General features: G+C 43.5%; 1 protein-coding gene across 1 annotated transcript in view; it reads left to right on the top strand.

Moving 5' to 3' along the window:
* LOC128687452 (uncharacterized) overlaps positions 1 to 24,026 on the top strand; it is a 269,873-nt gene that overhangs the window by 198,741 nt on the left and 47,106 nt on the right. Inside the window, exons 13-20 of the mRNA XM_070083864.1 lie at positions 302 to 424; positions 766 to 871; positions 2,083 to 2,238; positions 2,841 to 2,946; positions 6,564 to 6,701; positions 15,008 to 15,244; positions 16,193 to 16,413; positions 17,693 to 17,872. Coding sequence (XP_069939965.1) covers positions 302 to 424; positions 766 to 871; positions 2,083 to 2,238; positions 2,841 to 2,946; positions 6,564 to 6,701; positions 15,008 to 15,244; positions 16,193 to 16,413; positions 17,693 to 17,872 — 1,267 coding nt within the window. The remainder of the gene's footprint in view (positions 1 to 301; positions 425 to 765; positions 872 to 2,082; positions 2,239 to 2,840; positions 2,947 to 6,563; positions 6,702 to 15,007; positions 15,245 to 16,192; positions 16,414 to 17,692; positions 17,873 to 24,026) is intronic.

Below are 24,026 nucleotides of genomic sequence, written 5' to 3'. Positions count from 1 at the left end.
GATGTGAAGTTTATTGTTTACAAGGTTGACCAGAAAGCTTACAAAAAAACTTCAACCAAATGACCAGAAGCTCTGCTAAGTAGATTATTATGTGACTTAAGAGCCGCATCAGGAGGTAGTGTCCAATGTCTCTTGATAAACAAAGTATCTCCTCTAAATCACTGACGACACAACAGAAATTTTGCAAAAATTATGTGACATATTAAGATACACAGGAGCAAAACACTAACATATGAAAATTCAACCAAAAACATAAAAACAATAACCATGCAACAACAGTTTCAATTGTCATGGTAACCAGGTGGTGCCAGGCTGACGTCAGAGGGCCACGAGGTGGCGGTCAGCGTGCAGAGTGGCACCTTCACCTGGGAGCACCAGGGCCGCCTCTCTGTTCTGGAGAACATTACCAGTGAAGTACCTGCAGGTAAGTCCCTCTTGTTGACCTAATTTTTGTTTATTCTGGAGCTCCAGAAAAATTCCATTACGTACCTGTGACTGAATTGGAGTTCTGTTTTTAAACCATGTAACCCGGCTTGAAGTCAGGCTTTTTTCTTATGCTGACTTGATCAGTCAGACAGCTGCTGCTTTCAGCCCGTAGGCCTACATGACCATCACCATCTGCCTGATCAAACACCTTACTCAAGGAATGGTCCAGTTTCCCTTGGAAACACATTTATTTGTTTTATAAATATTTCCCGGATAGTTAATTAGACTTACAGAATGTGTTGGAGGTCGGAGAATAAGACGTTATTAATACTTCTTCAGGTGGACTGACAGTGGTGGTGGGTGGTGTGGGCTCCGGTAAGACCTCCCTCCTGCTGGCTCTGCTGGGAGAGATGCACACACTCCGGGGACAGCTACGATGGACCGGGTGAGTCAGGGTGAGACGATGCCTGAGGTATGGTGGGGGAGCTCCATAAGCCTGGTAGAGGAAGAAGTCAGTTAGATGATAGGAAACGGAAAGGAGGTGAGGTAGGAGGAAGGGATGGTGATGGGGAAGAGAAAGAACAGCCGTGTGAGAAGTGACAAATAACCCCTTCAGGTGTTGTGATGGCTTCCTGGCGGAAGTCTAAGTGAAAACCTAATATTATGCTCTTCTAGCTGTGGGGGCGATTAACTGGGACAGCAAAGAAGTAATCAGGTAAACTGCGACCAGAACAAGTGAAGCTGGGTCATATAATGGTAGGTGAGGCGGGGGGTAACTGATGCTGCTTTAATTAGTAGTTACTCTCACACCAGCAGAAGGAAACAAGAGTAGATATAAAGAGAGTTGAAAGCAGAGATAAACCAAGGTGGGTATGGATGCATACATGTAGATAAAGACGTTTATTTTCCTAGGATACATTCAAGTTAATATGTATGTTTTTCGTTTATTACAGTTTTTATGGCTACTGGTTCATTACAGTTTTAGGAAAATCTTGAACTGCATAATCCAGTACAAGTTATCAGTGTGACGGAGGTAAAGGAATAGAAGAAAGAACAGTTCTGATGCGCGGTTAAAGTAACAGAGGAAAGAAATGGAATGAAGCATTTGTGGCATAGAGTATGACTCATGCTGGGAAAAGTAGAGAAATTAGAAGAAATGTTACGTACAATAAGGAATGCAGGACAAATTTCATCAAATAAATTGTACACAGACTCTGGCAGACACAGAATGAAATAGTTACATACGAATGTATATACACACGATTAGAAGAGCATTGTAGTGGAGATGTTTTCCAGGAATTCCATGGATTACGATACTCTTAGTGAAATAGATTTGCGATAAAATAGGATATGCAAAGACAGACAAAATTATCCATTATTTTGGACCTAATGACTTCTGAATTTATTTCCATCAAAGCGAACTAATAAACTGACCACCTGTGAGTTCTGAAACTTTCCTGGGTTGTTACTGGTCTCCCATACTACCCAGCATCTGCGTCAACTTAAAGAATTTAGTGCTTCTTTGTGCGTAATAATAATGATATAACAAGAATAACAAAATAAATAAATAATAATAATAATAATTATAATAATAATTCTCAACATCATCTACCTTCTGAAGTGTATCTTCGCATATCATCTCCCTGGTCTTCACAGGGAGATGTCAGTGTCGTACGTGTCGCAGCATCCCTGGCTGATGAATGCCACCTTGAAGGACAATGTTGTTTTTGGGAGACGCGTCTTGGCCAAGCGGTACCAGCGGGTCCTTCAAGCCTGTGCTCTCACACCTGACATAGAGATCCTGCCTGCTGGGTGAGTCAGGGATCCTGCCTGCTGGGTGAATCAGGGATCCTGTCTGCTGGGTGAGTCAGGGATCCTGCCTGTTGGGTGACTCAGGGATCCTGCCTGCTGGGTGAGTCAGGGATCCTGCCTGCTGGGTGAAGGAAGAATGCTGTAGCAACTATCTCTATCTTTCTAGTTTGTTCTGCAAGAAGTCGGAATATCGGACCTGCCCTGTTTGGGCCAACAGGCCTGCTGCAGTGTTCCTTCTTTCTTGTGTTCTTATGTTATCTACATAGAGATAAGTTCATTCTATTTTCCATTCACTCTAGATTTTAAGGACCAACACACAAAACAAAATAATATCGTCTTAACTGCAGCTTCCAATATTTTGTAAACAAAATTCCTTCAGAAGGCAAAGAGAATGCTTCAGAGAATTTTCAGATTTTCAAAACTCACATGTCATTATTGTATTTCAAGACTGGCTTTAAAAAATAAAATTTTTGTTGGATTTTCATCTTAATCATTGGTCTCATTATTATTAAATTTATCACCATCTTTACCATTATTATCATGACCATCATCATCGTCATCATCATTATCCTCACCATCATTATAATCTTCCCTGTTGACAGGGACCAGACGGAGATAGGAGAGAGGGGCATCAACCTGTCAGGTGGTCAGCGGCAGAGAGTAGCCATAGCCCGGGCCTTGTACTCCGATGCTCGCACCGTCATTCTGGTGAGAATACCCTTCATCCTGGCACTTTTTTTTCGCGATAGCCTTTCCTCTCTCACACCTATTCTTCGCCCATCCTCACTTCCCTTTTCCCCCGTCACCCCTTGTGGGTCCTTATCTGTGGGTTCTACTAGTGTTCCTTCATCGTAGCTCATAACTAACCCGCAGATTAGAGGTATAAGTAACACCAGGTATAATCAAAGGAAGGCGAATGAGCTCCAGTTCCTTTCGTCAATACCACTTTACCACCATCAAGGTACTCTTTGAAGGGGTTGATACCAAGTAGCCCCGGCTACTAGCCAACCCACAGAAACCTGTCAATAGACTTTTGTTGTCCCAGTACACACAGTGACTACTAAACTACCCATACTAATTCCTCCAATACCCCATCATCTGGGTGAAGGAGGTTAAGAGCTCTTACAATATCTGGGAGTTTTAGTTGAGTCCTTCGATGCTAACAATTTAATTAGGGCTCAGTAATGCTTGTTAATTTAACCTGACATATCAGTGGCACAATTATGGAGAATTTTCTTTCAGATATAGTGAAGTAACATTAGAGACCAGATAGACCCACTTAAATTTTGCTGAGATCAGTTCACTGACAGTGACAAAGAATATACTCAAGTTTCAACACATATTTCCTCTCAGTTTTTACAAAGTATTTTTTACTCCCAGACGCAATTACTGCTTATTTTCATTTTTCAACTAATGGCTAGATTTTACATTATTGACCAGTGACCACGAAAGCACGATAATTTAAGAAATTTCACTTATATACCAAAAATCATATATCTTTAAAGACGATTCCTTTTTTTTCCCATCTTATGAATTTTTGGCCTCATTTCCTCCCCAGAATAAATCCTGACAGCACTACTGCACATTGTTTGTTTCTGTTGTGTTTGTGGAAGCCGTTATTATTTTGATGCTTTGTTTTATCTTCATCATACGTGCATGTGTGTGTGTGTGTGTGTGTGTATGTGTGTATGTGTATGTGTGTGTGTGTGTGTGTGTGTATGTGTATGTGTGTGTGTGTGTGTGTGTGTATGTGTGTGTGTGTGTGTGTGTGTGTGTGTGTGTGTGTGTGTGTGTACTCACCTATTTCTGGTTACAGTGATCAAATCACAGCTCTTGGCCCAGCCTCTTTACTAGTGTGTGTGTATTCACCTATTTATACTCACCTATTTGTGATTGCAGGGGTCGATTCATAGCTCCTGGCCCCGCCTCTTGATTGGTCGCTACTAGGTCTTCTCCCTCCCTGCTCCATGAGCTTTATCATACCTCGTCTTAAAACTATGTATGGTTCCTGCCTCCACTACGTCGCATGCCAGACTGTGCCACTTCCTGACAACTCTTTGACTAAGGAAATACTTCCTAATATCCCTTTGACTCATCTGAGTCTTCAGTTTTCAATTGTGACCCCTTGTTTCTCCGTCCCATCTCTAGAACATCCTGCATCTGTCCATCTTGTCAATTCCTCGGAGTATCTTGTATGTTGTTATCATGTATCCCCTGACCCTCCTGTCCTCCAGCGTCGTCAGGCCGATTTCCCTTAACCTTTCTTCGTAGGACATTCCCCTTAGCTCTGGAACCATTCTTGTTGCAAACCTTTGCACTTTATCTAATTTCTTGACATGCCTGACCAGGTGTGGGTTCCGAAATGGTGCTGCATACTCCTGTATGGGCCTGACGTACACGGTGTACAAAGTCTTAAATGATTCCTTACTGAGGTATCGGAACACTATTCTCAGGTTCGTCAGGCACCCATACGCTGCAGCGGTTATCTGGTTGATATGTACGTCAGGAGATGTGCTCGGGATTATACTCAACCCAAGATCCTTTTCCTTGAGTGAGGTTTGCAGTCTTTGGCCACCTAGCCCATACTCTGTCTGCGGTCTTCTTTGCCCTTCCCTGATCTTCATTACTTTACATTTGGCGGGGTTAAATTTGAGGAACCAGTTGTTGGACCAAGCTTGCAGCCTGTCCATGTCTCTTTGTAGTCCTCTCTCCCTGATCCTCATCCGATCTAATTCTCCTCAATAGCTTCACATCATCTGCAGACAGGGACACTTCTGAGTCTATCCCTTCCATCATGTTATTCACACATACCAAAAAGAGCACTGGTCCTAGGACTGACCCCTGTGGGACCCCGCTGGTCACAGGCGCCCACTCTGACACCTCGTCACGTACCATGACTCGTTGCCTCCCTGTCAGGTCTTCTGTGATCCATTGCAGTGCCCTCCCTGTTATGGGTGCCTGATCCTCTAGCTTTTGCACTAATCTCTTGTGAGGAACTGTGTCGAAGGCCTTCTTGCAGTCCAAGAAAATGCAGTCTACCCACCCCTCTCTTTCGTTTCTTACTGCGGCCACCTTGTCATAACACTCCAGTAGGTTTGTGACAAAGGATTTTCCTTCCTCTCACTCCGTGCTGGTTGCCGTATATAAGCTTATTCCGTTTTAGGTGCTCTACCACTCTCCTCCTGGTAAATTTCTCCCTGACTTTCCATACTGTACATGTCAGTGACACTGGTCTGTAGTTTCGTGCCTCACGTCTGTCTCCTTTCTTAAAAATGGGGACTACATTTGCCGCCTTCCATACCTCAGGTATTTGCCCACTTGCAATGGATATGTTGAAAATTGTTGTTAGTGGCACACACAGCATTTCTGCTCCCTCTCTAAGGACCCATGGAGAGATATCTGGTCCCGCTGCCTTTCAGGTATCAACTTCGTTTAGCAGCTTTTTCACCTACTCCTCGGTTGCGTGGATCTCATCCAGTACTTGCTGGTATATCCTTTGTTGGTGTACCCTCCTGTTCTGACTTCCTGGAGTCCTTTTTGTCTCTAGTGTAAATTCTTCCTTAAATCTCATGTTGATCTCCTCACATACTTGTTGGTCGTTTCTTGTAAGCTCCCAACCTTCGTTCCTTAGCCTGATTACCTGGTCCTTGACTGTTGTCTTCCTCCTGATGTGACTATACAACAGCTTCGGGTCAGATTTGATTTTCAGCGCTATGTCATTTTCATATTGTTGCTGGGCCTCCCTCCTTATCTGTGCACACTCGTTTCTGGCTCTTCGACTAATCTCTTTATTTTCCTGGGTCCTTCGTCTTCTGTACTTTTTCCATTCTCTGGCGCACTTAGTTTATGCCTCCCTACACCTTTGGGTAAACCAATGGCTCGTTCTGGTCTTCCCATTATTTCTGTTTCACGTGGGAACAAACCTCTCCTCTGCTTCTTTGCATTTTGTTGTGTGTTTGTTTGTGTGTGTGTGTGTGTGTGTGTGTGTGTGTGTGTGTGTGTGTGTGTGTGTGTGTGTGTGTGTGTGTGTGTGTGTGTGTGTGTGTGTGTGTGTGTGTGTGTGTGTGTGTGTGTGTGTGTGTGTGTGTGTGTGTGTGTGTGTGTGTGTGTGTGTGTGTGTGTGTGCGCGCTATGTATCAATATTTTTATTGTGAGAAGCGCTGAGTGATCTCAGAGCTTAAAATACTCTTAAAATCTCACAGCTTCTTCCTATACTTTGATTCTGTTCAAGGGTTCTTGATTGCCTCCTATTCCCTAGGTACCGTAGGAACACCTAAGGGTTTAGCGCTTTTGATAGTGGTAATAGTTGTTCCTGTGCCCTGCAGGATGCGCCTTTCTCTGCCCTGGACGCTGGCGTCGGGGCGCAGGTGTGGGATGAAGGCATCGTACAGCTGCTGCTACGGAGACGTCGGACAGTCATTCTGGCCACTCACCTCACGCACCTTACACGACGCGCGCACAAGGTAAGCTCATGTACACACTGTTGTAAGATCCTCGTGTCTATACTTCTCTGTCACGGTACGTACATACATCACGACAGCATTGCTTCACAGCAGACGTAGACCACACTCCACGATGCACTTCTCGAACAGGGTAAAGATCAAACCAGAGAGTGGGACAGTCAATGACTCGTCCAAGCTAGCACTTGCAGCTGTGTCAGTGGCAGATTGCAAGTCAAGTTTAATGCGATTCTGTCGCTCAAAGAGGCCATCATTGTCGTCTGTACTGACGACACCGAGGCTGAAAAACTCATTACTACCACTGCTACAACCACTCTACGAGATCAGGGATTTATTGTCTTGACTTCCCCAGCTCTGAGGGCCAGGAGAACTGTGTTCCTCAAGATACTCGACAGGCTCATCACTGCCCAGGCAACCGAAGAAATCAAGTCGTCCATTGAAGCACAGAACCCTTGGACCAAGGTGGAATTCATTACCAAAATACCCAATGCCTCCTCCATGCTGAAGGTCACCTTCAGTGATGTCAACAAGGCAGCCAGAGTTCTCGCTGAGGGACTGGCTATTCACTACTTCCACATCAATCCAGCCTTCATCGAAGCAGAAAAATTCCATCAAATTCCACAGTGTTCCAACTGTTACTCATACCTACATACCACCAAAGACTGCCCTGCCAAGAATAAGAAGTTCTGCTCCACCTGCGGCCAAGAAGCTCATGACTTCAAGACGTGCACTACTGCCTCTCCACCTAAATGCTTGAACTGCAAGAATGATCACCATACTCTTGCTGCCAAGTGCCCAATCAGACGAGATATACTTAATAAACAACTCTAACAACAACAACAAAAAAAAAAAACCACTGCACAAGCGACTACATATGCTGCTATTACCAAGCTTCAAGCAGACACTACCAAGATTCTTCAAGCCACGCAAGCTGCATCTACCACTTCCTCGCCAGCTCTTGCTGGCGAAGAAGTGGTAGGACTGTCAGTGATTAATCACCGCGAAGACAAGTTTTCCCAGCACTTTGCTTCCTGCTAAAGCTGGGGTGTAGCTCCGAAACGAACCCTGTAATTGCTGCCTCCGCCCTCCTATGCTGCTGAAGATGCTAAACGAGAAGACACTTCCCGCTTTTGGAGTCACCGCAAGACAGAAGAAGTCACCCTCCAACCGGAGGGCCCCAAGAAAGAATATATAAGAAAGATGAACGACACCCCCCGCTCGGGAGGCCACCGCCGGGTCGCCATCTGGAGAAGACCCGGGCCAAAAGTACCGGCAAACCTACAACAACAACACTTCTCTGCACTCTTAGTTTCCCCCTCACACTCTGTGTTTATCAAGTATTATTAAGCTCCTCATGCACTCTACGTTCCTCATCAATCTACGTTCCTCATGCACTGTTCGTTCCTCATGCTCTGTACGTTCCTCATGCACTCTACGTTCCTTATACACTCTGCGTTGCTCATGTATTCTACATTCCTTGCGCATAATATATTCCTCAGTCAGATTACATTATACACTCAGCAATCTTCACACTCGACATTTTTCAAATATTCACCGCCTAATTGCAGGAGCCTTCACGCACCTTCCTTCTCTCAGGAGTTACAGTGTTTTTGGTGTGGCAAGCCTGGCTGTGTGTATCATGGTGTTAGCGGACGGAGGATCAAGCCTCCATTATTTCTTGCACTTAATAAATTACATGAACAAAGGATTTAGTCTCCACGAATCCTTATACTGAAACACTCACGAGGACAGAGGATGGAGTCTCCAACAATCCCTGCGTTGAAGGATCCACATAGGCTCAGCTTCACACAAATTATTATTACATTTACGTGGGAGGGAATGATCGCTAAACCCATTAGGATCATTCAGTACCTGGAGGAATGGGCGACACTCAGTGGTTGTTTTGCATATTCTGAAATCACCTGTTTACTGTGATCTTATTGCAAATACATACATACATACATATATATATATATATATATATATATATATATATATATATATATATATATATATATATATATATATATATATATATATATATATATATATATATATATATATATATATATACACACACATATATAACAACACTGCGACTAGTCAAGGAGTCGATCCCATGCTGCTTTGGCCTGCCTCATGGTGGGCGAAAACTCATGACGCCTTAATCCACGGGACCACACAGTCCTTAAGAGTAGCGCATCCAGCAGAACTGGATGTTGTACTCGCTGCCCAAGGACACACGATGGTGTGGATGACTCTAGGCTAATTTCATTCTAGTCACTGTTTGGTGTACTAGTACAACGAGCAGTATTTTATATTATTGTACCCATGAACAAGTGGTATTGATCAAAAACAACACTGTGACTAGTCATGAGCTCTCGCCCACTATGAGGCAGGCCATAGCAGCATGGGGTCGACTACTTGACTAGTCGCAGTGTTGTTATTGACATATATATATATATATATATATATATATATATATATATATATATATATATATATATATATATATATATATATATATATATATATATATATATATATATGTTTGTGTGTGTGTGTGTAAATCAAGCCACAGGGGGTGGAAATCTTTAGCTTAAGCACTTTCACACTTCTCAGTGCGTCATCAGGAGCTGTGCAATGTTGCAAGGGCAACAACAGGAGAAATAAGGTAACTTTTCAAAGTACGTTAGTGCGGTGGCACCAGCAAAACAGAGACTTGCTGGTGCCCCCGCACTTCCATACTCTGAAAAGTTACCCTATTTCTCCTGTTGTTGCCCTTGCAACATTGCACAGCTCCTGATGATGCACTGAGAAGTATGAAAGTACTTGAGCTGAAGATTTTCACCACCCCGAGGGCTGTCTTGCATTGTTAAGATCGCCTGTCTGCGATTGTTTGTTTTTCATATATATATATAGGTAGTAGGTTGGTAGACAGCAACCACCCAGGGAAGTACTACCGTCCTGCCAGATGACTGTGAAACAGAAACCTGTAACTGTTTTACATGATGGTAGGATTGCTGGTGTCTTTTTCTGTCTCATAAACACGCTAGATAACAGGGATATCTTGCTACTCCTACTTACACTTTGGTCACACTTCACAGACACGCACATGCATATATATATATATATATATATATATATATATATATATATATATATATATATATATATATATATATATATATATATATATATATATATATATATATATATATATATATATATATATATATATATATATATGTATATATATATATATATATATATACATCTAGGTTTTTCTCCTTTTTCTAAATAGCTCTTGTTCTTCTTTATTTCTTCTATTGTCCATGGGAAAGTGGAAAAGAATCTTTCCTCCGTAAGCCATGCGTGTCGTATGAGGCGACTAAAATGCCGGGAGCAATGGGCTAGTAACCCCTTCTCCTGTAGACATTTACTAAAAAAAGAGAAGAAAAACTTTATAAAACTGGGATGCTTAAATGTGCGTGGATGTAGTGCGGATGACAAGAAACAGATGATTGCTGATGTTATGAATGAAAAGAAGTTGGATGTCCTGGCCCTAAGCGAAACGAAGCTGAAGGGGGTAGGGGAGTTTCGGTGGGGGGAAATAAATGGGATTAAATCTGGAGTATCTGAGAGAGTTAGAGCTAAGGAAGGGGTAGCAGTAATGTTGAAGGATCAGTTATGGAAGGAGAAAAGAGAATACGAATGAGTAAATTCAAGGATTATGTGGATTAAAGTAAAGGTTGGATGCGAAAAGTGGGTCACAATAAGCGTGTATGCACCTGGAGAAGAGAGGAATGTAGAAAAGAGAGAGAGAGATTTTGGGAGATGTTAAGTGAATGTATAGGAGCCTTTGAACCAAGTGAGAGAGTAATTGTGGTAGGGGACCTGAATGCTAAAGTAGGAGAAACTTTTAGAGAGGGTGTGGTAGGTAAGTTTGGGGTGCCAGGTGTAAATGATAATGGGAGCCCTTTGATTGAACTTTGTATAGAAAGGGGTTTAGTTATAGGTAATACATATTTTAAGAAAAAGAGGATAAATAAGTATACAAGATATGATGTAGGGCGAAATGACAATAGTTTGTTGGATTATGTATTGGTGGATAAAAGAATGTTGAGTAGACTTCAGGATGTACATGTTTATAGAGGGGCCACAGATATATCAGATAACTTTTCAGTTGTAGCTACACTGAGAGTAAAAGGTAGATGGGATACAAGGAGAATAGAAGCATCAGGTAAGAGGGACGTGAAGGTATATAAACTAAAAGAGGAGGCAGTTAGGGTAAGATATAAACATCTATTGGAGGATAGATGGGCTAATGAGAGTATAGGCAATGGGGTCGAAGAGGTATGGAGTAGGTTTAAAAATGTAGTGTTAGAGTGTTCAGCAGAAGTTTGTGGTTACAGGAAGGTGGGTGCGGGAGGGAAGAGGAGTTATTGGTGGAATGATAATGTAAAGAGAGTAGTAAGGGAGAAAAAGTTGGCATATGAGAAGTTTTTACAAAGCAGAAGTGATGCAAGGAGGGAAGAGTATATGGAGAAAAAGAGAGAGGTTAAGAGAGTGGTGAAGCAATGTAAAAAGAGAGCAAATGAGAGAGTGGGTGAGATGTTATCAACAAATTTTGTTGAAAATAAGAAAAAGTTTTGGAGTGAGATTAACAAGTTAAGGAAGCATAGAGAACAAATGAATTTATCTGTTAAAAATAGGAGAGGAGAGTTATTAAATGGAGAGTTAGAGGTATTGCGAAGATGGAGGGAATATTTTGAGGAATTGTTAAATGTTGATGAAGATAGGGAAGCTGTGATTTTATGTATAGGGCAAGGAGGAATAACATCTTGTAGAAGTGAGGAAGAGCCAGTTGTGAGTGTGGGGGAAGTTCGTGAGGCAGTAGGTAGAATGAAAGGGGGTAAGGCAGCCGGGATTGATGGGATAAAGATAGAAATGTTAAAAGCAGGTGGGGATATAGTTTTGGAGTGGTTGGTGCTATTATTTAATAAATGTATGGAAGAAGGTAAGGTACCTAGGGATTGGCAGAGAGCATGCATAGTTCCTTTGTTCCTGTGCAAAAATTATAGGGGGATAAGTTTGTTGAGTATACCTGGTAAAGTGTATGGTAGAGTTGTTATTGAAAGAATTAAGAGTAAGACGGAGAATAGGATAGCAGATGAACAAGGAGGCTTTAGGAAAGGTAGGGGGTGTGTGGACCAGGTGTTTACAGTGAAACATATAAGTGAACGGTATTTAGATAAGGCTAAAGAGGTTTTTGTGGCATTTATGGATTTGGAAAAGGCGTATGACAGGGTGGATAGGGGGGCAATGTGGCAGATGTTGCAGGTGTATGGTGTAGGAGGTAGGTTACTGAAAGCAGTGAAGAGTTTTTACGAGGATAGTGAGGCTCAAGTTAGAGTATGTAGGAAAGAGGGAGATTATTTCCCAGTAAAAGTAGGCCTTAGACAAGGATGTGTGATGTCACCGTGGTTGTTTAATATATTTATAGATGGGGTTGTAAGAGAAATAAATGCGAGGGTCTTGGCAAGAGGTGTGGAGTTAAAAGATAAAGAATCACACATAAAGTGGGAGTTGTCACAGTTGCTCTTTGCTGATGACACTGTGCTTTTGGGTGATTCTGAAGAGAAGTTGCAGAGGTTGCTGGATGAATTTTGTAGGGTGTGTAAAACAAGAAAATTGAAAGTGAATACAGGAAAGAGTAAGGTTATGAGGATAACAAAAAGATTAGGTGATGAAAGATTGGATATCAGATTGGAGGGAGAGAGTATGGAGGAGGTGAATGTATTCAGATATTTGGGAGTGGACGTGTCAGCAGATGGGTCTATGAAAGATGAGATGAATCATAGAATTGATGAGGGGAAAAGGGTGAGCGGTGCACTTAGGAGTCTGTGGAGACAAATAACTTTGTCCTTGGAGGCAAAGAGGGGAATGTATGAGAGTATAGTTTTACCAACGCTCCTGCATGGTTGTGAAGCATGGGTGATGAATGTTGCAGCGAGGAGAAGGCTGGAGGCAGTGGAGATGTCATGTCTGAGGGCAATATGTGGTGTGAATATAATGCAGAGAATTCATAGTTTGGAAGTTAGGAGGAGGTGCGGGATTGCCAAAACTGTTGTCCAGAGGGCTGAGGAAGGGTTGTTGAGGTGGTTCGGACATGTAGAGAGAATGGAGCGAAACTGAATGACTTCAAGAGTGTATCAGTCTGTAGTGGAAGGATGGCGGGGTAGGGGTCGGCCTGGGAAAGGTTGGAGGGAGGGGGTAAATAAGGTTTTGTGTGCGAGTGGCTTGGACTTCCAGCGGACATTCGTGAGCGTGTTTTATAGGAGTGAATGGAGACAAATGGTTTTTAATACTTGACGTGCTGTTGGAGTGTGAGCAAAGTAACATTTATGAAGGGATTCAGGGAAACCGGCAGGCCGGACTTGAGTCCTGGAGATGGGAAGTACAGTGCCTGCACTCTGAAGGAGGGGTGTTAATGTTGCAGTTTAAAAACTGTAGTGTAAAGCACCCTTCTGGCAAGACAGTGATGGAGTGAATGATGGTGAAAGTTTTTCTTTTTCGGGCCACCCTGCCTTGGTGGGAATCAGCCAGTGTGTTAATATAATAAATATATATATATATATATATATATATATATATATATATATATATATATATGTGTGTGTGTGTGTGTGTGTGTGTGTGTGTGTGTGTGTGTGTGTGTGTGTGTGTGTGTGTGTGTGTGTGTGTGTGTGTGTGTGTGTGTGTGTGTGTGTGTGTGTGTGTGTGTGTGTGTGTGTGTGTGTGTGTGTGTGTTTGTGTGTGTACTCACCTAGTAGTGGTTGCAGGGGTCGATTCACAGCTCCTGGCCCCGCCTCTACTCTGCCCACTACTAGGTCACTCTTCCTGCTCCACGAGCTTTATAATACCTCTTCCTAAAGCTATGTATGCATCCTGCCTCCACTACATCACTTCCCAGACTATTCCACTTCCTGACAACTCCGTGACTGAAGAAATACTTTATAACATCCCTGTGATTCATCTGAGCCCTCAACTTTCAACTGGGACCCGTTGTTGCTGTGTCCCATCTCTAAAACATTCTGTCTCTGTCCACCTTGTCGATTCCCCTCAATATTGTATGTCTTTATCATATATCCCTTATCTCTCCTGTTCTCTAGTGTCGTCAGGTCAATTTCCCTTAACCTCTCCTCGTAGGACATACCCCCCCTTAAGTCCCAGGACTAGTCTTGCTGTCAACCTTTGCACTTTCTCTAGCTTCCTTACGTGTTTGGCTAGATGTGGATTCCAAACTGGTGCTGTATACTCGAATGTAGGCCTAACGTACACGGTGTACAGGCTTCTGAACGATTCCCTATTGAGATGTCGGAATGCTGTTCCTAGGTTTGCTAGGCGCCCGTGAGCTGCAACAGTTATTTGGTTGATATGTACCTCAGGAAATGTGCCCGGTGTTATATTCACCCCAAGATCCTTTTCCTTCAGTGAGGTTTGTAGTCACTGGCTCCCCTAGACTGTACTCCGTCTGCAGTCTTCTTTGCCCTTCCCCAATCTTCATGACTTTGAACTTGGTTGGGTTGAATTCCAGGAGCCAGTTTCTGGACCAGACCTGTAGCCTGTGCAGATCATTTTGTAGTTTTGCCTGTTCCTCATCCGATTGAATTCTTCTCATCAACTTCACATCATCTGCAAATAGGGACATTTCTGAGTCTATTCATTCTGTCATGTTCAAAAATACAAGAAACAGCACCGGTCCTAGAACTGACCCCTTTGGAACCCCGTTCGTCACATTCGCCACGTGCCATGACTCGCTGTTTTCTTCCTGACAGGTATTCTCTGATCCATTGCAGTCCCTCTGTTTTAACCTTGCCTGGTCCTCCAATTTTTGTACTAATCTCTTGTGTGGAACTCTGTCAAAAGCCTTCTTACAGACCAAGAAAACGCAATCTATCCACCCCTCCCTCTCTATTCTGGCTGTCTACAGTTTGGTAAATGTTTCAATACTACTTTCAGCAAAACATTATCTCTCACTCCACAGCAGGATTCGAACCTGCATACTCCGCATCAAGGTACACAGTACTTTCGCCTCTCAGCCAGATCTCAGATGGCTGAGTGGCGAAAGTGCTGTGTACTTTGATACAGAATGTGCAGGTTCGAGTCCTGCTGTAGACTCAGAGATAATGTTTATTTATTTAGTTATTTATTTAACTTTCAACGTCTCCTGCCAAGGCAGTGTGCCCCAAAAAAGCAAAATAAATTCAGCAATATGCATACTTATATTTTGTCTTCATCATCAGATCATTTATCTGGAAGGTGGAAGGATCGTGCTTCAGGGCAGCCCTTCGGAGGTATCTCTGGCTGCCCCTGAGCTGTGGAAGCAGTGGGAAGTGAGCGAGGGACGTCTAGCCCCTCGGGACCCACAGGGACTTCAGGAAGGACGCACCGCTAGGGAACGCTGGACTCTCCTTAGGCTGGTCACTAGGATCTCTATGCAGAGATCCTCTTTCCTTAGGAACCTTCGCAGGAGTGAAGAGGTGAGAGAGAGAGAGAGAGAGAGAGAGAGAGAGAGAGAGAGAGAGAGAGAGAGAGAGAGAGAGAGAGAGAGAGAGAGAGAGAGAGAGAGAGAGAGAGAGAGAGAGAGAGAGAGAATAAGTAACTTGTAGATTATGACGAAATTATTATTAGACTGCTCTAATGTAAATATCTTTGTTTACATATTCTGTGGAGCCTCATCTCCTCAAGGAAGGTTCCTTGATGTTGGTGAGGGGCTCTTGATTTAGGGAATTGGATCTGTGCTCCAGTTCCCCGAATTAAGCCTGAATGCCTTCCACATCCCCCCCCCCAGGCGCTGTATAATCCTCCGGGTTTAGCGCTTCCCCCTTGATTATAATAATAATAATAATGTGGAGCCTCATTATCAATAATAAACATTCAATAACTTTTCACTTGTAGGCAAATAATTTATTTTTCACATATTATTTTTGAATTACATTAGTAAACAAGAGTTTTGTATTTTTTTACAGTACTGAATTATGATCTTTTCATATTTGCTTCATTACTTATTATTATTATTATTATTATTATTATTATTATTATTATTATTATTATTATTATTATTATTATTATTATTATAATTATTATTATTATTATTATTATTATCATTATTATTATTATTATTATTATTATTATTATTATTATTATTATTATTATTATTATTATAATTATAAGCAAGCGCTATACCCGTAAGGATCTTTTCATATAAAGGAACTTTCAGGCGATGTGTCTACCTTAAAATTTATATATTTTCTACCTGTGTAAACGACGTTTGACATCATTTTATTTATCATAAAAATATCTTTAATGAAAAATCTCCAATTCTTGCTCTTTCTTACCCTTTTTTTTCTGTCTCATCTTCTCGCTTATCTCTTTTATTTTCTTTCCCTCCTCCTTTTCCCCCTTCCTTTGTCTTCTCGACGATACAGAATAAGGAAGAAGAGGAGGATGAGGAAGACTACGGTCCAGACCCCGGCAGTAGCTGCAGCAGCAGCTGCAGGAGACTGATGCGTCAGTACAGTGTTAATCGTCACGTCTCGCACAACGCCCTCCTGCCGGGGGATGAGTGCCAGTACCTGCCAGAGCTGACACCACCGCTCTCCAGGCACTCCCTGCACTACTCACACTCAGCCAAGCTACAGCTCTTCAGGTGAATGATAAAAGATAACTGTCTGGCATTATCCCACAGCCTCTTCAAGTTATTATCATCTTCACGAGGGAATCGCATATCTTAGGTGTTATATATAGCCTGTGGAGTGGGAGGTAACTGGGCATCACCCCCCCTGAAAGGCAAGGTCAGCTTCAGTTACTTGGATCAAGAGCCCTTCACCAACATCTTTGCTCCTCCTTGAAGGATTTTTTAAGCAAAATTTAGCTATCATACAATTTATTTCCCACTTTAATACAAACCTATTCTTTATATTCAATGTTATTTGCTAATTACCCATGTTCAGTTGATAGGCTTCAAACCCCAAGTAAGCCAAACGAAATTCATATTAAAGTAATTACAGTGTTATTGTATGTGTGTGTGCTCAAATTTTCTTTAAAAAGAAGGTTTTGAGTGCTAGGGACTTGGACATCCAACAGGCTTGTGTGAGCGTGTTGGGAGTGACAACAGGTGGGTTTTATAATTTGATGTGTTGTTGGAGAGTGAGCAAGGTTACATTTATGAAGGGATTCAGGGAAGTTGGTTAGCAGGCTTTGAGTTCTGGAAGTAAGAAGTTCAATGCCTGCACTGTGAAGGACTGGTGGAGATACTGAGGTTTCAAAGGATGTCTGACTGTAATGACAGCACTCGTCTGGCAAGACAGTGCTTAAATGAGTGACACTGAAGTCGTTTTTTTTTCTTTGTCGGGTCACCCTACCTCGGTGGGAGACAGCCGGAGTGCCAAAAGAAAAAAAGTCAATCAATATAATTTACACCTGTTCACACATGCCAAAAGGAAATGAATTCTGTGTATCATTGTTTTCCAATGACTTTATAATAACAGAAAACGAATAGTAAAAAGTGTGACTAACAAGACTGGATCATCTGGGATACTACACTGTTGTGACTGGGAGGCGTCATGCTGTGTTATTCCTAGAAGGTAAACACCTCTAGGAATCACACAAATGTAAAGAATCAGGAAGTAAACATTACTCAGCGAACATAAACATAACAACAACGATAACCCTTACAAACGGAGATATATTCCTATTTATTTTCTAAATATTTTTTTTTTCACCACAAATGTTCAGTAACTCCTTGAGTATTCAGAGCTACTGTGTGGGTTTTACCCACCTAACATTTACATTTTACATTTATATAGGCATACATGTCTATATAACACCCACGCCTACATATCACACACACTTTCCTCCCTACATCTGACTAAACATTCACACCTTCTTCTCTTTGCTTCCTTAACGCCCACACCTTCCTCCCACAGGATCAAATCAAGTGCTCCTGCCTTCGGCCGTAAAACGTCTCAGTTCCAGAGGAAAGGTCTTCCTCGTCACGCCAAGAGCCTGCCTCCCCAACCCCGCCCACTGCCCTGCCTCAAGCCTGTCCCTGCAGGAGTGCCCCGCCAAGGCATGCTTCACAGGCTCTTCTCCAGTGCTTCCCTCAGGTGGGTGCTCCATACTCCTTGAGACTTCCTCAACTGGTGTGTTTCCCCTTTCTTGAGGCTTCCTTCCGGTGGGCTCTTCCCCTGATGTGGGAAAACCCATTGTTTTGGTAGCAAGTTCCTGGTGTTCAATGCGTTTGTTAATTCCCATTTTGTCCAAAGCAATTGTCACTAAGATACTTGGCCTGTTTGTGTGACGGTGTGTGTGTGTGTGTGTGTGTGTGTGTGTACTCACCTATTTGTACTCACCTAATTGTGGTTGCAGGGGTCGAGACTCAGCTCCTGGCCCTGCCTCTTCAAAGATCGCTACTAGGTCCTCTCTCTCTCTCTGCTTCCTGAACTTTGTCATACCTCGTCTTAATGCTATGTATGGTTCCTGCCTCCACTACATCACTTGCTAGGCTATTTCACTTCATGACTACTCTATTGCTGAAGAAATACTTCCTTACATCCCTCTGACTCTTCTGAGTCTTCAGCTTCCAATTGTGACCTCTTGTTTCTGTGTCCCCTCTCTGGAACATCCTGTCTCTATCCACCTTATCTATTCCACGCAGTATTTTGTATGTCGCTTTCATGTCTCCCCTGACCCTCCTGTCCTCCAGTGTCGTCAGTCCGATTTCCCTCAACCTTTCTTCGTAGGACATTCCCCTGAGCTCCGGAACTAGCCTTGTTGCAAACCTTTGTACTTTCTCTAATTTCTTGACGTGCTTGACCAAGTGTGGGTTCCAAACTAGTGATGCATACACCTGTATGGGCCTGACGTACACAGTGTACATTGTCTTGAACGATTCCTTACAAAGATATCGGAACGCTATTCTTAGGTTTGCCAGGCGCCCATATGCTGCAGCAGTTATCTGGTTGATGTGTGCCTCCGGAGACGTGCTTGGTGTTATGGTCACCCCAAGATCTTTCTCCTTGAGCGAGGTTTGCAGTCTTTGACCACCTAGCCTATACTCTGTCTGCGGTCTTCTTTGCCCTTCTCCGATCTTCATGACTTTGCACTTGGCAGGGTTGAATTCGAGAAGCCAGTTGCTGGACCACGTGTCCAGTCTGTCCAGGTCTCTTTGAAGTTCTGCCTGATCCTCATCTGATGTAATTATCCTCATTAACTTTACATCATCTGCAAACAGGGACACCTCTGGGTCTATCCCTTCCATCATCTCATTCACATATACCAAAAATAGCACTGGTCCTAGGACCGACCCCTGTGGGACCCCGTTAGTCACAGGTGCCTATTGTGATACCTCATCACGTACCATTACTCGTTGTTGCCTCCCTGTCAGGTATTCTCTGATCCACTGCAGTGCCCTTCCTGTTATACGCGACTGATTCTCTAGTTTCTGCACTAATCTTTTGTGAGGAACTGTGTCGAAGGCCTTCTTGCAGTCCAAGAAATTATAATCAACCCGCCCCTCTCTCTCGTGTCTTACTTCTGTAACTTTGTCATAAAACTCCAGAAGGTTTGTGACACAGGATTTGCCTTCCATGAATCCGTGCTGGTTGTCGTTTACAATCCTGTTCCGTTCCAGGTGCTTCACCACTCTCCTCCTGATAATCTTCTCTATGACTTTGCATACTATACACGTCAGTGACACTGGTCTGTAATTTAGTACCTCTTTTCTGTCTCTTTTTTTAAATATGGGGACTACATTTGCTGTCTTCCATACCTCAAGTAGTTGCCCAGTTTCAAGGGATGTGTTGAAGATTGTGGTTAGTGGCACACAGTATTTCTGCTCCCTCTCTGAGGACCCACGGGGAGATGTCCGGTCCCATTGCGTTTGAGGCATCAAAGTAACTTAGCAGCTTCTCTACCTCCTCCTCAGTTGTGTATATGTCATCCAGCACTTGTTGGTCTATTCCCTGTTGTTGCCCCCCTCTGTCCTGTCTTCCCAGAATCCTTGCTTTCTCCACTGTGAATACTTCCTTAAATCTTGTGTTGAGCACCTCGCATACCTCTTGATCGTTTCTTGTGAGTTCCCCATCTACTTTCCTCAGCCTGATCACCTGGTCTTTGACTGTTGTCTTTCTCCTGATGTGGCTAAACAGCAGTTTCGGGTCAGACTTGACTTTCGATGCTATGTCATTTTCGTACTGTCGCTGGGCCTCCCTCCTTATCTGTGCATATTCGTTTCTGGCTCTTCGACTGATCTCCTTGTTTTCCTGGGTCCTTTACCTTATGTACCTCTTCCATTCTCTAATGCAGTTAGTTTTTGCCTCCCTGCACCTTCGGGTAAACCAAGGACTTGCTTTGGTCTTCCCATTGTTTCTGTTGCCCTTGGGAACAAACCTTTCATGTGCCTCCATGCATTTTGTTGTTACATATTCCATCATTTCGTTTACTGACTTTCCTACCAGTTCTCTGTCCCACTGAACCTCCCGCAGGAAGTTCCTCATACTTGTGTAGTCCCTCCTTTTATAGTTTGGCTTTTCCCATTCGACTCATGTTACTCTCTCCACTTGTAACTCTACTATGTAATCAAAACTCAGGACTACGTGATCACTAGCTCCAAGGGGCCTTTCATATGTGATGTCCTCTATGTCTGAGCTACTCAGGGTGAACACAAGGTCCACTCTTGCTGGTTTATCCTCCCCTCTCTCTCTCTGGTAGTGTTCTTGACGTGTTGATGCATGAGGTTTTCTAGAACCACATCAATCATCTTGGCTCTCCATGTTTCGGGACCCCAATGAGGCTCCAGGCTTTCCCAATCAATCTCCCTGTGGTTGAAATCACCCATAACTAGTAACTTTGCTCTGCGCGATTGAGCTCTTCGTGTCACCTCAGCCAGTGTGTCCACCATCACTCTGTTGTTCTCTTCATATTCCTCTCTTGGCCTCCTGCAGTTCTGTGGTGGATTATACATCACTGCAATGACTACCTTATGTTCCCCACATTGAACTGTACCTACTATGTAGTCCCTTTCCCCAATCCCATCCATGTCTTTCATTTCCTCGAAACCCCATCGGTTTTTTATGAGCAGTGCAACCCCTCCTCCCCCTCTGCTCCTCCTGTCTTTCCTCAGGATCTGATATCCCGGTGGGAAGAATGCGTCTGTTATTGTCTCAGTGAGTTTCATTTCTGTGACTGCTATGATGTCTGGTGACTGCTCGTTGATTCTTTCATGCCACTCCTCATATTTGATTGCTATTCCATCTGCGTTCGTGTACCACACCTTCAGCTTCTTATCTATCATGGTGGACCTGGGAGAATATTGAGGTTGGAGGAGCAGAAGCCCTGGAGGGGGGTCTATGGGGGTTTGTGGTGTGGGTGGGGTTTTGTGATGGGGGGAGTGAGGGCAGAGTGCCCGTAGGGAGCTGCTGTAGGGGTGGAGTTTGTGATATGGGGGAGGGGGCAGAGGAAACAGTGTGTGGGTTTTGGTTGAGATTATTCAGTTGCTTCGGGGTTGTTGTGGTTGGAGTCCTTCTGCGGGTGTCTCTGTATGGTGTATTTGTCCTTCCACCTGAGTCTGGGTTCTGCTCATCTTCATCAATGCCTCCCGTTCCTCCTTTCGTCTTTGTACCCGCTCTCTCTCAGTGACGTCCTTTCCTCCTGTGTACTGTCGCGATCTAGGTACACTCTCCGGTACTCTGGTTTGTCCATCAGTCGTGCTTTCTCCTGCAGGACCCTGGTTCGAGCTGATTCTGTCTTGAAGATTACTTTGACAGGCCGTTTCCTTGCCCTTGCAAACCACCCAATTCTCCGAAAATTTACCACCTCGGTCATGTCTCCCTCACCTATTGCTTTCATGATACCTTCGATCGCTTTCTTCTCCCCCTGGTTTCTTTCATCGTAGGTTTCCCCTTCGACTTCTTAGAGCCCGTAGACAAACACTGACCTCTCCCTCTCCTCCTCCCACTGAGTCTCTCTTTGCATCCTCTGAGGTGTTTTAGTTTCTTTCATCGAAACGTTCCTGCCTTCAATCCCTGCCCCTGCTGTAGCCCCTATGCTCAGTGGACTGCCTTCCCTGCTCAGCTGTTCCCTGCCACTGTAGTTGACTGCTAGAGTCTCTGCATATGTCATGTCTCCTTCATTGTCTTCGTGTGTGTGTGTGTGTGTGTGTGTATGTGTGTGTGTGCGTGCGCGCGTGCGTGTGTGTGTGTGTGTGTGTGTGTGTGTGTGTGTGTGTGTGTGTGTGTATGTGTGTGTGTGTGTGTGTGTGTGTGTGTGTGTGTGTGTGTGTGTGTGTGTGTGTGTGTGTGTGTACTCACCTAATCGTACTCACCTAATTGTGGGTGCAAGGGTCGAGACTCAACTCCTGGTCCCACCTCTTCCCTGGTCGCTACTAGGTCCTCTCTCTCCCTGCTCCATGAGCTTCATCATACCTTGTCGTAAAACTATGTATGGTTCGTGCCTCTACTACATCACTTGCCAGACTATTCCACTTCCTGACAACTCTGTGACTAAGGAAATACTTCCTAAGATCTCTTTGACTCATCTGAGTCTTCGTCTTCCAATTGTGATCCCCTTGTTTCTGGGTCCCTAAACTGGAAAATCCTGTCTCTGTCCACCCCACCTCTCCCTCGCAGTATTTTGTATGCCATTATCATGTCTCTCCTAACCCTCTTGTCCTCCAGTGTCGTCAGGCCGATTTCCTTTAACCTTTCTTCGTAGGACTTTTCCATTAGCTCTGGAACCAGCCTTGTTGCAAACCTTTGCACTTTCTCTAATTTATTGACGTGCTTGACCAGGTACTGCATACTCCAGTATGGGCCTGACGTACACGGTGTATAGCCTTGAACGATTCCTTACTGAGGTATCGGAACGCTATTCTCAGGTTTGCCAGGCGCCCGTATTCTGCAGCAGTTATCTGGTTGATGTGTGCTTCCTGAGACGTGCTCGGTATTATATTCTCCCCAAGATATTTCTTCTTGAGTGAGGTGTGCAATCTTTGGCCGCCTAGCCTATACTCTGCGGTCTTCTTTGCCCTTCCCCGATCTTCATGACTTTGCATTTGGCAGGGTTAAATTCGAGGAGCCAGTTGTTGGACTACGTGTCCAGCCAGTCCAGGTCTCTTTGTAGTCTTGCCTGATCGTCATCTGATTTAATTCTCCTCATTAACTTCACATCATCTGCAAACAGGGACACTTCTGAGTCTATCCCTTCCATCATGCCATTCACATATACCAAAAATATCACCAGTCGAAGGTCTGACCCCTGTGGAACCCCGCTCGTCACAGGCGCCCATTGTTATACCTCGTCACGTACCATGACTCGTTATTGCCTCCTTGTCAGGTATTCTCTGATCCATTGCAGTGCCCTTATTGTTATACGTGCCTGATTCTTCAGATTTTGCACTAATCTCTGTGTTTGTGTGTCTGTGTGTGTGTGTGTGTGTTTGTGTGTGTGTGCGCGTGCGTGCAAAAGTTTGTTTAAAGTTTCTTTACGTATCTTGTTTTACTCATCTTTGTGTTTTTCTGCCCTACAATCTGCATGTCTGTCTATTTGTTTTTCTACCTGTCTATATGCAAGCATATTTTTGCATCTGCCTGCCTATAAGTGTTTATCTTCTGTGAGTTTCTGACTGCCTGTCTGTCTATCTGCCTGTCTCGATATATGCCTGTCATTCCGAACATATGCCTGTCTATATGTATATATGCTTTCCTGTCTGGATATCTACTTCCTTATTTGCTTGCCTTCATACATTTTTTATCTGTGTCTGTCTGATTATTTCTTTACGTGTGTATACAACTGCCCGTCTTTCTGCCTGTCTCTGTCTTCCTGACTGTCCATTTGGCTGTCCTTATATGTGAGTGAATATGTAAAAAATCATCCATTTTCCTATTAATTTCCCGGTCAAGTCTACCAATGTCTGTTATTTGACCACAAATTATTATTATTATTATTATTATTATTATTATTATTATTATTATTATTATTCCCACAAGATACATAATGTTATAAGTCTGAATGACACTTGACAGTACTCAGGGAGACACTTGACAGTACTCAGGGAGACACTTGACAGTACTCAGGGAGACACTTGACTGTACTCAGGGAGACACTTGACAGCACTCAGGGAGACACTTGACAGTACTCAGGGAGACACTTGACAGTACTCAGGGAGACACTTGACTGTACTCAGGGAGACACTTGACAGTACTCAGGGAGACACTTGACAGTACTCAGGGAGACACTTGACTGTACTCAGGGAGACACTTG

This window comes from Cherax quadricarinatus, chromosome 11 (genome assembly GCF_038502225.1).
Source record: "Cherax quadricarinatus isolate ZL_2023a chromosome 11, ASM3850222v1, whole genome shotgun sequence".
Lineage (NCBI taxonomy): Eukaryota > Metazoa > Arthropoda > Malacostraca > Decapoda > Parastacidae > Cherax > Cherax quadricarinatus.
The sequence above is the reverse complement of the archived record's forward strand: the minus strand, read 5'-3'. Positions and strand labels throughout refer to the sequence as shown.